The 16246-nt window shown below is 34.1% G+C and overlaps 1 protein-coding gene across 4 annotated transcripts in view; it reads left to right on the plus strand.

Annotated features, from left to right (window-relative positions):
* The window catches only part of LOC140135584 (F-box only protein 15-like), a 46390-nt gene extending 45908 nt beyond the window's left edge, over positions 1–482 (plus strand). For all 4 annotated transcript variants that reach the window (XR_011856545.1, XM_072157123.1, XM_072157125.1 and 1 more), the window contains one exon: positions 93–482. Coding sequence is in view for 3 of the 4 variants with exons in the window: in XM_072157123.1 (XP_072013224.1) it covers positions 93–185 (93 nt within the window). In the remaining variant the exon portion in view is untranslated. The remainder of the gene's footprint in view (positions 1–92) is intronic.
* The last annotated feature ends 15764 nt before the right edge of the window (positions 483–16246 follow it).

A 16246-nucleotide genomic window follows, 5' to 3' on the forward strand; every position in this document is an offset into this window, starting at 1 on the left:
CATTCCAGTTATTTATTTCAAATCAATTACTGCACATCATCACTTCCGATTTTAATTTTTGTTGTGTCTTTTCTGTATTTTTACTTCTTCAGGTTACAGATGGTGACACCAGATATGTAGTAACAGGTATCATGGTAGATGTCTCGCTTGCTACTATCAACTCATGGTTCAGCACCAGCTATTGAATATTGCAAGAGTACATATGTCTTGGACCCAATGACACATGATTCCAGGAAATTTGGGTAGCCCCAATTGGGCTACCAAATCGCGGGTTTGGCAGGCCTGGTGTTATGATCTAAAAAATCCATATGTGTGCAAATTGTAGATGTAGTGACCATGTCATGACCAAACAGCTCATTGTTCATATGTATGAGGCAATGTACGGGCTCGCCATATTTTGTTGAACGTTGAACACCCATATGCTTTTAAAACTTGTGGCAAATCATTTAAGGCCATGAATCCTCTTGAACAGTGCAGTAGTCATAATGGGCTATTCCATTTGAAATCCACACACCCCCTGTGGAAGATTTTGGAATTCCAACCAAAATCATCAGTTTGAGTCGTCGACATTCCAACTGGAATTGAGGTCAGATTTCATCTGAAGTAGTACGGCAAGGGTGTGGAAGATTTTGGAATTCCAACCAAAATCAACAGTTTGAGTCATTCCAGATCTGGAATTGAAGTCGACATTTCAACTGGAATTGAGGTCAAAATGCAAATCTTCCACAGGGTATCCGACTGAAAGTTAAATAAAGTTAAATTTCCCACTCAAAAACATCTGAAATAGTACCAAAATCAACAGGTTGAGTCGTCAATATTCCAACTGGAATTGAGGTCAAAGTACAAATCTTCCACAGGGTAATTCAAAAACATGTATATTTCAACCCCAAAACATGTAAATTTCCAACTGGAATTGAAGATTGACTCTGAAAAGGGTGTGGAAGATTTTGGAAATCCAACCAAAATCATCAATTTGAGTCTTCCAGATTTTCATTATATGAAAAGTGCATGTTTGGAATTCCAGCTTTTCATAGTACCTTAGTATTGGTATAAAATCACTATACCTGATCTTATTATTTGCTAGTAATCATGGTTTCAAACCATCAAATGCTGGATCTAATGAGATTGCATGCTCCCAGTCCCCGCACTCTGTGTATCCGCGGGTAGTTGTGAAATTTGAAAACCCAGACCTGAAACTTTTCAGTTACTTTTGTTGCTCAAATCCACTGTGACATTAAAAAAAGAAATTTCAGCCCAATTGGAGTTATTTTATCACCAATTTGACGCTGTCTTTCAGGTTTTGTTTGTTTGAGCATTTAGCTCTGAAAACCTGGGGGGGTCAATCCCATTGTAGCATGTACACCATCCACGATAATCAACTTTTGAAAAGCACCCTAAACAAGGATTTAACCCTTGCCTAAAATGTTACCATAAACAGGTAACACGCACCTGTTTTTTCACACCCTAAACAGGGATTTTATTCCTTGCATCAAATTTCATTTCCGCATATTAGCAATTGCAATTTTGCTACCCTTTTTTTCTAAAATTTCATGCTTTTACACCCTAAACACGATACGCGCGTAATTTTAATAAATTGTCATAAAATTTGTATTATATCGTGAATATCAGAAAGACATTCTTCGTATTCAGAATGCAATTCGATATGTCTGATGTGCTCTCATGTCCCACAAAAAATACTGTAGAAACGCTCAAAACGCTCATTCCAGATCCCTTAAACAAAAAGTTTATGGTACAAATTTGTGTGACGTGCCTAATATTTGCCATATTAAAGCTATATAAAATTGTGTGAAATATGGTTTGTGCAAAAATAGAATGAATAGGCTGGCATGAAGGCTCTTTTTAGGCTAAAAAGCTACATAGATGTCAACTTGATGCATGGGAATTATATAAAAACGAAGCTAAACTATTATAAATGATGAAAACAAAATCCATGTTTTGTCAAGAAGTGGTAAATTTCTTGACTTTTGTTTCACTATGTCTTAAATGAAACTTCGAAGAAAATTCTAGACATAATTAAGTAAAGACAAGAAATTTGCCATTTCTTGACTAAACTGTTATACAAAACTTATTGTTGCTGCATAGTGAAAACAAGCTTCATTTTAATATGAGTAACAGTTTTAAAGAGTTAAACTTAGGCCTACACCTAATTATAATGTTCTAATGTTTTGGCCTAAATTATTTTTTTGGTATAATATTGTAAATATTTAAGTCAACAGATACATGTACAATCACTAGTTTATTGCCAGATTAAAAAAATATAGTGAAATTGAATAGAGACTATATTAAACAAAAACAATCCGGTTTTTTAAATATATTTTTTGCCATTTTAATGTGATTTAAAAATATAAAGCTGTGGAAATTTAGTGAAAAGGGGGAGAATGTGGGACTCGAATGCAGGGCCTTCAAGTCAGTGGCATAGATTTGTATTTGACATGGTAGGGGGGCTGGGGTTGGAAAACAATTATTTTTAAGTGTGAAACTAAACCTACCCACAGAATAAGTTTATGGTACAAATTTGCACGAAGCACCTAATATTTGCCATATTGAAGCTAAATTGTGTGAAATATGGTTTATACAAAAATAGGCCAAAAAGCCGCATACAGATATCAACATGATGCATGGGGAGGATTGTATAGATCATATACCCTCTTGTCAAAATATTGGGGAATTATACATGTACGAAGCTAAAATATTATAAATGATGAAAATGAATTTGTTTTCACCCTTGACACCAAATGTTTTTGTTGACCCGACGTGGAGCAATTTTTTAAAATATTTTTTTAGTCTGAGGTGGAGGTGTGGAGCTAATTTCCCCGTCAGATAGCGAGATAATTTATTTTTCTTCAAAGAACTTTTCCGAGAAACCACAATATCATAATATTGAAAGTTACACATAATGCTAAAAAAAAGGGGGGGGAGGTAATTAACTGACCAACCTTTGGCACAGTTGGAAAATTGTTCATGATAAAATTATATAGCAATCCCCAAAATGTTTATATAATCTTGAACATTGGCTTCAAAATGCAACAACTTCAATAATATATTGCACTACTTATCCTAGAATTGCTTTTCAAATTTGGTCTTTATCAGATTGCTTTCACAAAAATGTGCTATTGGCATGGTTTTCTTATATATGGTCGAATCCAACGAAAAGTGTACACGGCATGTTCAGGGCCATAACTTAAAAGTATTAATCAATTCTCATTCATTTTTGTATTGTGTTTATTCGCTTTGATCATACGCTTCACGCCATATATAATAAGACCCCTTCTGTGAAAAACTTAGAAACATGCTATTTTTACCCATTTTTTCAAAATATTTCTTAAAGTATTTTTAAAAACATCTAAATCAGTTATGAAAAGAAGTCATTGGATTGAATCTAAATTGATTTCCTGAAAGGTGTGTATTCAAAGATTGCCTGTTCAATTTTTCACATATTTGTACATAATTAGGAATTTTTTGTGATAATATTTTGAGTGGTATTTTTTTACATTACCTACGAATACAATTTTTCATAGCACTAGAAAATGGAAATCACTAATAAATGCGCAATTGATACAAGCTTTGATATGTCCAATACTGAAATGCATTGCATTCGGACATCTTTATTATTGTGTTTAGCTGCCAGAAATTCTAAATGGCACAAAGATAGGTTTGGTAAAAATATGCATTACCTCCGAATACATGTTAAAAGCTGTGTCATTTCCACAAAGTGAGAGAATAGTAAACAATAGTTAAGCAATAGGTGCAGGGTAATACACTCTTTATTTCTACCAAGTTTCAATAGCCTGCGCTTAAATATTTCTGAGATGTCAACAATAAAAGCAAGTATTCAGAGGTAAATTTCGTAACCGAATGTTACCTACTTTAATACAATTTGACATCATGACAGTATTGTGAAACACCGCCATTCATGCCAATGCCCATATTGGTACATAACGAAGGCCTGTATGTTTGCTATCAAATCATATGTCAATGAAAGTTGCGAATTCACATACATGCCCACCATGCAAAAGTGAATACGGCTTAATTGTTGAAAAATATGTACTGAAATAGACGACGGTCTGCTCATTTGAAAGAAAAATCAGATTCAAAGAAGATTAGAAGTTGATAAATACTTGGATTTGTCAACTGTCATGTGTGCTTCATTTTAAATGTTTACCGACCTTCTGGTTTCTGAGTAATTTGTGTCCAAATTGATTTATTCAAGGTAACTTTTGACGTTTTCGCTAAGGTTACCTCACGAATACCATGGAAAAAACGACTGTTCTCATTTTCTCATGATCTAGACAACACAGTGATGGACCCTGGTATAAAGCTAATTGTAGTTGCCCTCAAACGAAAGGCCACAAGACGTAACTGACTCCAAGATGGACTTCACAAGTCTGCAATAACGGTTTTAAGCGATTTGTGTGCAATTACAAATTAAAGTCACTTTAGTGCCTTTGTTTCTTACTTCAATCCTCTTTCAATCGCTGTGAACCGACATTATTAATACATGATAGGGTCTAAAGTATCAATAAACGCACATAAAAAAATAATACATTCAAAGTGCTTTACAAGGCGGTTCTCGAACCACGAGTCTCGCCTGCTTTTGCGACCACCTGCTTTTTCAATTACTTTTGGTAGAGGTAAATTAATTTGGCGGTTATCGGCTGGGCACGATTATCTGGCTGATGGTGACTGTACCCACCAAGTGTCATGCCCATGCAACAGTTTTTACTAATTTGACCTCAGATGACCCCTGGTGACCTGGAAATGACCTTCCAAAAATTAGGCTTAAAATGTTGACTGTACCCACCAAGTTTCATGCCCATACAACTGTTTTTACTAATTTGACCTCAAATGACCCCTGGTGACCTCAAAATGACCTTCCAAAAATGTGGCTTAAAATGTTGACTGTACCCACCAAGTTTCATGCCCATACGATTGTTTTTACTACTTTGACCCCAAATGACCCCTGGTGACCTCGAAATGACCTTCCAAAAATTTGGCTTTAAAAGTTGACTGTACCCACCAAGTTTCATGCCCATCCAACAGTTTTTACTAATTTGACCTCAGATGACCCCTGGTGACCTTGAAATGACCTTCCAAAAATGTGGCTTTAAATGTTGACTGTACCCACCAATTTTCATGCCCATCCAACACTTTTTACTAATTTGACCTCAGATGACCCCTGGTGACCTCGAAATGACCTTCCAAAATTTGGCTTTAAATGTTGACTGTACCCACCAAGTTTCATGCCCATACGACAGTTTTACTAATTTGACCTCAGATGACCCCTGGTGACCTTGAAATGACCTTCCAAAATGTGGCTTTAAATGTTGACTGTACCCACCAATTTTCATGCCCATCCAACACTTTTTACTAATTTGACCTCAGATGACCCCTGGTGACCTCGAAATGACCTTCCAAAAATTTGGCTTTAAATGTTGACTGTACCCACCAAGTTTCATGCCCATACAACTTATTTTACTAAGTTGACCTCAGATGACCCCTGGTGACCTCGAAATGACCTTCCAAAAATTTGGCTTTAAATGTTGACTGTACCCACCAAGTTTCATGCCCATACGACAGTTTTTACTAATTTGACCTCAGATGACCTCTGGTTGACCTCAGTGACCTTGACCCACTAACCAATACAAATGCACCCACCCACCAAGTTTGAGGAACGTGCGACTCATAGTCTCCGAGAAAATAGGCGGAAAGCAAACTTTAACCAAAACTTTAACCAAATTTGTCACATACACACACACACACCCACATCTGCACGGAAAAGTGATTATATAGTCTCCTGCCTTATCAGGCGAGACAAAAATGAAGTTTTGATTGCGATATCCACCAAAAGTCTAATTCTTACCTACAAAATACTGAAATGTTACTTACGAATACAGCATAATACATGACATGTGTAATGAAGTGTCCCTACCAATGGAAATCAATTGTCAAAAACTTTAAGCGGTACCCCAGTACACTATTATTACCCATATATGGATTCATTCAACAATTATTTATTATGTGAAATTGCTGATTAACTACTTGTATATCAAAATGAAGTGGTCAAAATCTTGCTAAAAAAGGTAATTGCATCAAAAAGGTAATAGCATTTATTCATTTGGACGTACCATCTGAAAGAGATCTAAAACTACAATTTTATTAATTCATTACCATAATAACAAAATTTAAACCTCTAAACTCAATATAGATATTGTTAAATCACTCATGTTACCTACGAATACCCGGGTTTCTTCACCTTTTCATTGTATAAAGCGTTAGGTGTATGCGTATAATTCCTAATATTCTTGAAAACATATATCCTACTCGTTCTTATACAATGTATAAATTGATTCATACTCATTTGATAAATAAAATACAGAAACTGACCTAAACTTCATTTTCAAAAATAAACTAGCATAAATTGACTAAGATCATATTGATCGCGTTATAAAAATAAAAACAAATATTTTCTGGTTGAGCTAGCATTTTCCTGACACCCTGTGGTCTACATTACACGAAAAAAGCGTTAATGGGAATATTCCATTTGTTTTAGGTTGATTAGTATTGCGATAGTGAAAGCATCCTAGTGGTATTCGTAGGTAACATTGGGTTTTGATATCACATTTACTATCACACGCCCTGGATTTATTTTTCAAGATTAGTAATGGCACTTTTGGTTCCTATAAGGCCAATATGTCATCAATCAATGGGCAAAAAAAAATTGTGGAGACATTTTTATTTCGGACTTTTATTTTTGGCCCGTGGACACTTTTTGGTTGGATTCGACCATATGCCTACATGTATACATGTATTTATTTATTTACTCAAATTTCTCTGCCATCACAAATAACAACATACGAGGGATGGTCAATATATTCCTGCAACTATTATTTATCTCTGCTAAGCATGACTTTGATGACTAGTTTGTAGTTTTTGTACCTTTGTCTTTCAAAGCAAATGTGTATTAGCCAAGTCGAATCCTTGATTACGTAATGACATTAGCATAAACACAATAGCATATGGACACTGCCTGATATATCATAGTGGTGAAAAATAGTGGAGAAAATAATGAGTCAAATTGAGGTATTGTTACATAATTCTAAATATCTCGAGAATAAAAGTATGGAATCTGGTGCGGTTTTGCAATTTGGTAGACCGATAACATAGGGTTGATGCTATACTCTATTTAGACCTATACTATTTTTATTAGAGATAGGGGATCATGTTGAATATCTCCAATATTGAGTAGGTGTTATCACGCATTGTTCTTTACATAATAAGAAATAGCAAGATTAAAATGGTACCTGGTTCGATAAGGTAAAATGGGAGGTCCCCGTGTGGAATTCGCAAACATTTCTTCCTTTTTAAACCCTTTGTTTTCAAAATGTCATGTTTATGTAATCAAAGCAGCACACCATAGAGAGGCTCTGAATTGAAAAAGAAATGTGAATTTCAAAAGGTGTGTTTAATTTCAGCATTCTGAGACTCAGTATAGCAATTAACTCACAACGTCCAGCAGCATTGTATTTAGTCATATTTATAGCGCTTTTTTGCCTAAATTTTCCTTTTTTCATACATTTTTGGTACTTTTAATTGTGCCTACCACCCACACATGCGCATATTTATTTCTTTTACTGCAACAATTTCTATTGTCCTGACTATGATCTTTCATACCAATAATCATAATTGTTTTCGTTTCATTTTGGAGATATTTTTTATTCTTGTGTCTAACTTGTGTGCTCGTCTGTCATGATTTTCACACCATTTTTGTTTGTCATTAAGGCCTATTTCTGATGAATTTCAAAGACTGCACCTTTCCTCGTCTCTGTGTTCAATTCTTCTTTCACAATTATCAAGTGAATATACTCAGATTACCTCATACCAAAACAGGGCTTGCAAACTGCTTTGGTACTTACTTATCCTTCTCTCATGTTCTGTAACTGCAATTCAAATGTCCCACCAACGTTGACAGTTGTCAGTGTACATTATAGCAATGACTTGATACAAATGAAATTACGTAATTCAAAAGTACAATTTTTGTACAAACCTGTATTTATCATAAGAAATAGTCATCAAAGTCATGCTTGAGGGGAGATAAATAATAGTTGCGGGAATATATTGACTGCATTGTCCCTCGTACAAAGACAATAGAAAACAGCATCATGTACCCAAATAGTAAACTAATCTTAAGGGATCCCCGTAGAATACAGGAGGGAACATGATAAAGCGCAACATATCTTTTTATTTCAACAGAAGGGTTGTCAACATGTCCAGGGTTTTGTGGAAATGAGTCCCAATTTATATATTTTTATTTACAATCTTTTCTCATTAAACATGCCAATGAATGTGAGAAAGAGAGTGAATAATTGATACAAATTCTCCTTTCAGAAATATGGCTGGCTACAAAACAAAATGTGACATATTTGTTACAACCTGCAAAACAATTTGAAAATCAAAGGCATTCATTTTATTTTAACAATCTTCATAATGCCTTTATTTTAATTAAATATTTGATTAATTTAGTTAATTCTGCACTTGTCATTGATATTGTGAAAAGATATTCCAATTCCAAAAATATTGCAGCCACAGAAACTCAAAATATTTCCTTATGACGGTATGACTGTATGGCATTGATATTCATCAAATATCCACTTGGCGATAACTAATTAATTGAAAAGGCTATTGACATTCATTTTAAGTTTAAAAGAATATCACATTGAAATGTTTAGAAATACAACTTTTAAAATAAGTAGGTTTTTAAAAAAAAAAAATTTTTTGTCATTGAACATATTACTTTCGATGAAAAAGTCATTAAACATTGTGCAGAAATAAGTCAAGCAAGTGAATTGCCCATATTTTCTCAGTTGACAATATTTACAGGCTTATGACAAAAAACAAAATACAATACAAATTAGTGAAATTGATGTATGCATTAAAATGAATGATCAATTCGATTGATTGACATTACAATAAAAAAAAATTTAAATGACATGGTATTGCACACATAAGCCTAACAAACTTCAGTGACAAACTTATTAAAATCAAAATGTTTGCAATAAAACTTCATTTTCTTGCATTACAAATTATTTTAAATTTTTTTACAATTTTATAAATATTTTTTAGCATTGAAAATATTTCTTTTGATGAAAAAGTCAACAAACATTGGGCAGAAATAAGTCATGCAAGTGAATTGCCCATACTCCCTCAGTTGACAATATTTACAGGCTTGATATATTAAAACAAATATAATACAAATGATTGAAATTAATGAATGCATTAAAATGAACGACCAGATCGATTGATTGACACATCTACTATGCGTTCATAGGCAAATGTAGAATGCCAGAAGACAATAAAATGACAAGGTATTGCACACATAAGCCTAACAAACTTCAGTGACAATCTTATTAAAATCAAAATGTTTGCAATAAAAATTAATTTTCTGAAATTTTCTGAATTTGTCAAATAAGGAACTTTTTCACGATAAATTAAAATTTGTCATTTGTGCATGCATGACAAATTTTTCAACTAAGACAGTATGTATGGCCATATTTTGTTTGTTAAATGATGAATTAATTATACTTCATGTGCTTGGTGTACAAATAAAGTAAACTAACAAATTTATATTAGTCAAAACAAGAAATTTAACAGAGAATGTAATTAAATATTAAAATGTAAATTTTAGACATTTTATAAATGCTTGATATGACTAAACATTGATAAAATTACCTATAGGGCAAAATAATTATTTATTGTTGTTGGGTTTTATTAAGTGGGAGCATGATAACAGAAGTTACAGAACAGAACAATTTTTTGAAGAATCATTTTCTGAACAAGACATTTGTCATAAAAATAAGCAAATGAATAAAGAGTAAACTAACGAATCAAACGGAAAACATTACAAGAGCATATTTATAACTGTTAGTATACATTTTAAATGAGAATCAAAGTAAACCTTGAATGAATAAATTAACAATGTGAACTGCAAAAAGTTTATTCTTAATTAATATATCATTTTCTTTCTTTTGAAATGAGTGGTCACTCACATATGCAATATCAACGGTACATTTTGGCACTGCGGGTTTAATTATATTGCAATTATGGTTGATTTCACACAAATGCAGAGATGTTATTTGTTTGTTCAGCATCATAGCTATTAAATGTGATCAAAATATCAAATAAAAATCAAATAATTCGGCCTAATATTTTGCAATTCTCAATCATTTTGGATGCGGGCAGGAAACGGTAAACTCAAAATCAAGAAGGACCCAAGGTTTTTCCCCTTCAAAACAGACCAGGGGAAAAATATTAGTTCCTATGATATGACAAAGTGGAGGGTGATAGTCATAGCAGGATACTGTCATGCTCTAATAGACTATAATGAAATATCACGGGGCATGGTTGATGGTTCAAATAGCCTGTATAAACAGCTAGGGGGTACTCAGTACAAAAGACCATTTGCCCATCTCATATATCAATCATGATGACTTTTCGGAAAAGGTAATTGGTATAAAAGTTTCATGTCCATCTGCTTTGATAACGATGAAAGCTGGAAAAAATCCCCTCATTTCAATATCTCCAATATCTTGAAATAATTAATTAAGAATGAGTTTTTTAATTCTCATCTTTCTGATATCAGAAAATGAGCATGTAGTGTGGAATTTTTAAGTGTTTTTTTTCATATGGGCAAGTTCTTTGACATTTGAATCTGAGACATTGGCACGATACATATAGGAATCAGCCAAGAAATCAATTCAAAATTATATTGTAGCCAAATTTAATTTGTCCATCAAAGTATGTTGTCCAACCTGCTTGGAATTTCACCTTTAGACACCAAAATGACACCTTAAAATTAAAATGCCTTGGGTATAAAAATGCAGGCAATTTTGTTTGAAAATGTTTACGATTTTGAACTCTAGAAAGCCGAGAATAGAAATATGCAACCAGGGCAATTATATTAATTAAATTATATTGTTATCTGTATGAAAATATCAATACAAAAAGTGAAGTGGTAATCAGTTTTGAGGTTAGAAGACGCATTATACTTCAGTAAAAAAAGAAGACTCAAGTTATACTTGAACTTCAGTAAAAGGGTTAATTCACATGTCAATATAAAACTTGAATTTGTTATGTGAAAATCTGTAACCAGGTAGAAAAAAACATGAAGCAAGGCCTATCCTGAGAAAAGCCCAGACTAAAAGATCATAATCAAATTATGCTCCATCTGTCCACTGTGGTCCACAGCTTCTGTGCACAAACTTGTAGTGGTTTTACAAAACTATTCCACTGGGCCAAGGACACCCATCCTAAAAATAGGTTTTAGAATGTTAATGGTTTAATTTATGTGGCATTATATTTTTGCAATTATCTGTTCTTAAAACAAAAACTTCACAATGCAGACAAAATAGATTTCTTGTCACTTGAGGTCTATTAAAGTTGGCTATAAAGTCTATCTGGTATTTGAATGAATGAATGTATAGCAAAATAAAAATCTGAAGAAACTGTCAAGAATTCTATCTATAAAAAAATCCTTTTTTACAACAATAAAAAATTCGTAAATTTGGACAACAAAATAAAATTCAGGCAAACATTCTCATTAGGGGCTGTGCAATAATTATGAGCCAATGGGTTGGGGGGGGGATTTCCACATGATGGTCCAACTCAAAATGTGTCGGTTATTGTTGAAAATTTCAGCATGATAATATTTTAAGCAAACGTGTTTTTGCGTCTACAGTTTTTATTATTTCTAAATTTCCACCATACTCAGAAAACAAGCAAATCTTCCACAGGGAATCTCCCCCGGGGGGGGTGTCACTCCCATTGTGGCCTGTACACCATCCGCGATAATGAAAATGTGTAAAAAGGGTAGTTTTTCGTGGGTAAGCATGATACGCGCGTAACGTGTTTAGGGTGTCAAAAACATGAAATATTGAAAAACAAGGGTAGCAAAATTGCAATACGCTGAAATTAAATTTGAGGTATGAAATTTGATGCAAGGAATAAAATCCCTGTTTAGGGTGTAAAAACACCTGTTTAGGATATTGTTTTAGCCAAGGGTTAAATCCTTGTTTAGGGTGCTTTTCAAAAGTTGATTATCGTGAATTGGTGTACAGGCCACAATGGGAGTGACCCCCGGCGAATTTCTACCCTGTTTTAGACCTTCTCTGCTGGAATTCTAACAAAATGTAAATGTTTCCAACTGGAATTGATGTAGAAGTGCAAATCTTCCACAGGGTATCCGACTGAAAGTTAAATTTTCCACCGATAATGTTTCCAACTGGAATTGAAGTCGACATGAAAATCTTCCACAGGGTATCTGACTGGAATGAAGTTTTTTGCTAGAATTCCACACAAAACATGTAAATATTTCCAACTGGAATTGAGGTCAAAATGCAAATCTTCCACAGGGTATCCAGCTGGAATTGCGTTAAATTTGTAAATCTTCTACATGATTCAGCTGGAATTACAATGAAACGTGGGACTATTTCCAACCGGATTGTACATTTGGCCCAACTGGAATTTAGGTAGCATTGTAAATCTTCCACAGGGGGGGTGTGGATTTCAAATGGAATAGCCCAATGCTGTTCCCTGAAGCATAGCATACTTATAGAATTTACTACTGGACAAGATGTGTAAATGTGCAATACATTTGTGTAATCATGTTGAAATTCATTTTTCTATATTTGACCCCTAACTACCAAGTTGAAGACAATTTAAAGTTTGTGTGAGGCTTGAAAAGTTAAGCAAATTTGTAAGATGGTGACAGGGTTCAATTTACTTTGAAAAATTTGGAAAGCAAATTTTGCCGAAAACATTTAGGTGATGATCTTATGATATCAGCATGTTAAACCACGTTTACATTGTAAAAAATTACTATACAAATTTGTGTAGCAGGTTGTCTAAAATAGGGAGCCTTTTGTTCTGCTACACCAGGTAAATTGAACGCTGAAGATCCACAACCATCTGCTGGTAGAAATGACTGGTAACATCACTGGTTTAGTGATAGGTAGCTCGAGATACTCTAGCTAAAATACAGGTTTACATTTACTATCTTACATTATCTTGCTGTATTTCAGCTAGAGCTCCAAACGACAAGCTTCCGGGTTTTTTGGAGAACAATACTGTTACGTAAGATGAAGAAGAAACCCGCCTCGAGCCCGCCCTACTCATTATAATCATTGTACTTATTGCAATTTGCCTCCACACATTACGTAATCAACACAAAGCTTTTGTGAGGATTAGTGAGTGGATAAGAAATTGACAGTGGAGGATACGAAGGACACGCTGATTGTTAGTTGTCAATCATGAATTGCCGCAACATATTAATATTTTACTGCATGGCATTCCGCAAACACCAAGACAAATTATGCCGTATTTTTCCAAAGATCATCTCATATGAAGTAAGCTGAATGCGATCTGTACTTTTGTAACATTCCGATCGCTTTTGATCACCTATTATCAGCGAATTTGCTTGAAAACATGTGAGTTCATGTTGTGTAAACATAATTAGCATAAACACAAATGAAATTACGATGCAATACAATGCAATTTGAATGCGCAGCAGATCTATAGAAATAACGTTGCCCGGTTTTATGCAGAATTAGACCCTGTCTGGTGATAGGGCTAGTTATATTACAAAATTTTGCAGTGTTTTTCTTTGGATCAATCACAGCAGACATTTTGCTTCTGCATTTAGATGTGTTTGCTTTTTTCAGAAGCAGCAAGTATTTATTATAGTTGTGAATTCAACATCTGCTTTGTTTATGTACATAGCAAAATGTAATTCTAATGATCACCTTGATAACAATCACCTTGATTGTAAATTTTATTAGATATGAAAAATAAACTTATTTAATATTAATATCATTTCTTAATGTGTATCTTGCTCACCTTGAATTGTGTTCAATACTCTTTTATAATTTCCCATAGACCATTTCAAATCAAGATAGGAAAATCAGGTGCAGTGAACGGTATTTATTCAGTTAGTTATGGGGTCAAAATGGCAGACTAAGAAATGTCATATTAAAGCATGGTACCCTTTGAGTGAAAATACAGCTTATTCAGCCAATGTTTACATGGGGGAGGGGAGAGTCACAGGTAAATTGTTTTCCTGGCATATTGAACTTACTCCACTATTTGGCACTTTACAATATGATAGCAATGGAAAGAATAGTCATCATTTTTCGGCATATTACTAGTAGATTTGACAATTGGCAACGTAAACATCAATCTCTTACACAAGACATACCCATGCGTGATTGTGTCATTCATGTTACATATTGGAACTCCACACTGCATGTGATGCTGAAAAGGTACCAATTTATATGTGTGCATTCTGGAAATTATTTCGTGCTTGAGGTTTATACGGAATGAATCAATTTGAAAAGGCCCATTTGGCAAGCCTCATTATATTGGGCTATGATAGCCCGGCTATCCCTTTTGAAAACCATGCCCAACTTACAGGTTTTGGCATCATACGATAGCCCTACACAAGAAGCAATTAATACCCCAACCCAAGACCCTAACTGTAATTTTATTTGCATATTTGTGACATGATCAAGGGGAATGAGTCACATGTCGACCCTGGTTGAAAATGAGTTTTATATGTTTCTAAAGAGAACATTTAGAGCTTTCAGAAACTGAAAACCCCATTTTAATATGTCCTTTCTTAGTGAAGTTACGTCAATTTATCAATCGCCAAAAACAATATAAAACAAAAGAATTTCAACACTTTCTTTGCCAATATCTCAAAATCAATATTAGCGACATGCGACTCATTTCCCTTGATCGTGTCACATTTTGGACTATCATATAAGGTCCTTCCCTAACTGAATTCAACACTTCTCCCTAGCTTTTTAAATGTTATAAATAAATACAAACTTGTGGCTGTTACAGGTACTACAATTTACATTGTATTGGTGTGGAAGATTTTGGAATTCCAGGCAAAAATTCCCATAAAAGTGCAGTGAAATTTCTTTTCGTTTGCGTACGGCACGGTTTGCCCGCTTCAACGCCGTTCCAATTGTTCACCAATGAGATTTTTTGTGTCGTTGTCTATTTCATTGTTTTATTTCTTGAGGTAGTAATAGAAAAGAAATAAATTTTCTGACGTAAGAATGGAGGAAGAAATTATGTATTCAACTTGATTTTGACATTTTAGTTTTGAACAAAGCAGCCAGCAAAATTTACCTTGATTGGCAAAGAGCTGGAATGGAGAATTTTAAATGGCCTATTGTCAACTGTTTAAAAGCCATATCATCAGTCACAGCATGTGATTTAAAATTCCCTAGTGATTTTAAACACTGGTAGCCCTTTCACTATCACTACTAACATTCAGTTGTGGATAGCGACAAAGTTGCCTTCCACTCAATGGTAATCACTCTTCTGATAAGCGACAGAAGTTACTTCACAAAAAAAGAAAAACCTGTATCACTCCTTGCATTACTTAGTAAGATATGCCATTTGAATAATACCAGAGGTACAACAAAAGAAATACAACAGTATCATGGTTATTATCATTTATAAACAATTGCATCTTTATTGAAGTCACCATTCTTAACATTGCATTGGGTTATTCCAGAAATTAAAAGCACCCCTTCCCCTAAAGAAGGCATGGGATCCCCAAAAATTGTCATTATTTTCACAACTCTAAAGAAGCCATGGGAATTTCCAAGAAAAAGACCTTTTTATTTTAGGCTTGGGAATTCTCAAAAATTTGCCTGTCTTCTTTAGGGACACTGGGAATTCCTAATTTTTTAATCATTTCAGTGTCAAAATGGGAATTCCCATTTTTTTTTGGATAAAATTTTGGTCTGGGAATTCCCAAAAATGTATGGTACAAACTTACATCTTTTTTAAGGGGGTGGGGGTGCCATTAATTTATGGAATAGCCCATTCCATAGCTTTTTACATCATAATTCCATACATATTTGACTAGGGTTGCCACACATGTGTATGTACTAATATAATATGTTGTCTTAACACTGGAATCAAATTTTGTAGTTTGACAAACCCTCGTGATAAGGCAGCAATTGGTGATTAGTAGCAGCTGCTCTTGATGTTTGGGTCACACACAACTTAAAAGTAAGAGTTGTTCACATGATCAACATTTAATCCTGATCCTTAATCAATCACCAATCTGTTTATATGTGAACACAATGATCATACCCCGATCCCTAAACAATCGCATGCCGGGTTATTATATCAAAGATCATGTATGAACACAATG

Source organism: Amphiura filiformis, chromosome 16 (assembly GCF_039555335.1).
Source record: "Amphiura filiformis chromosome 16, Afil_fr2py, whole genome shotgun sequence".
In the NCBI taxonomy this organism is placed as follows: domain Eukaryota; kingdom Metazoa; phylum Echinodermata; class Ophiuroidea; order Amphilepidida; family Amphiuridae; genus Amphiura; species Amphiura filiformis.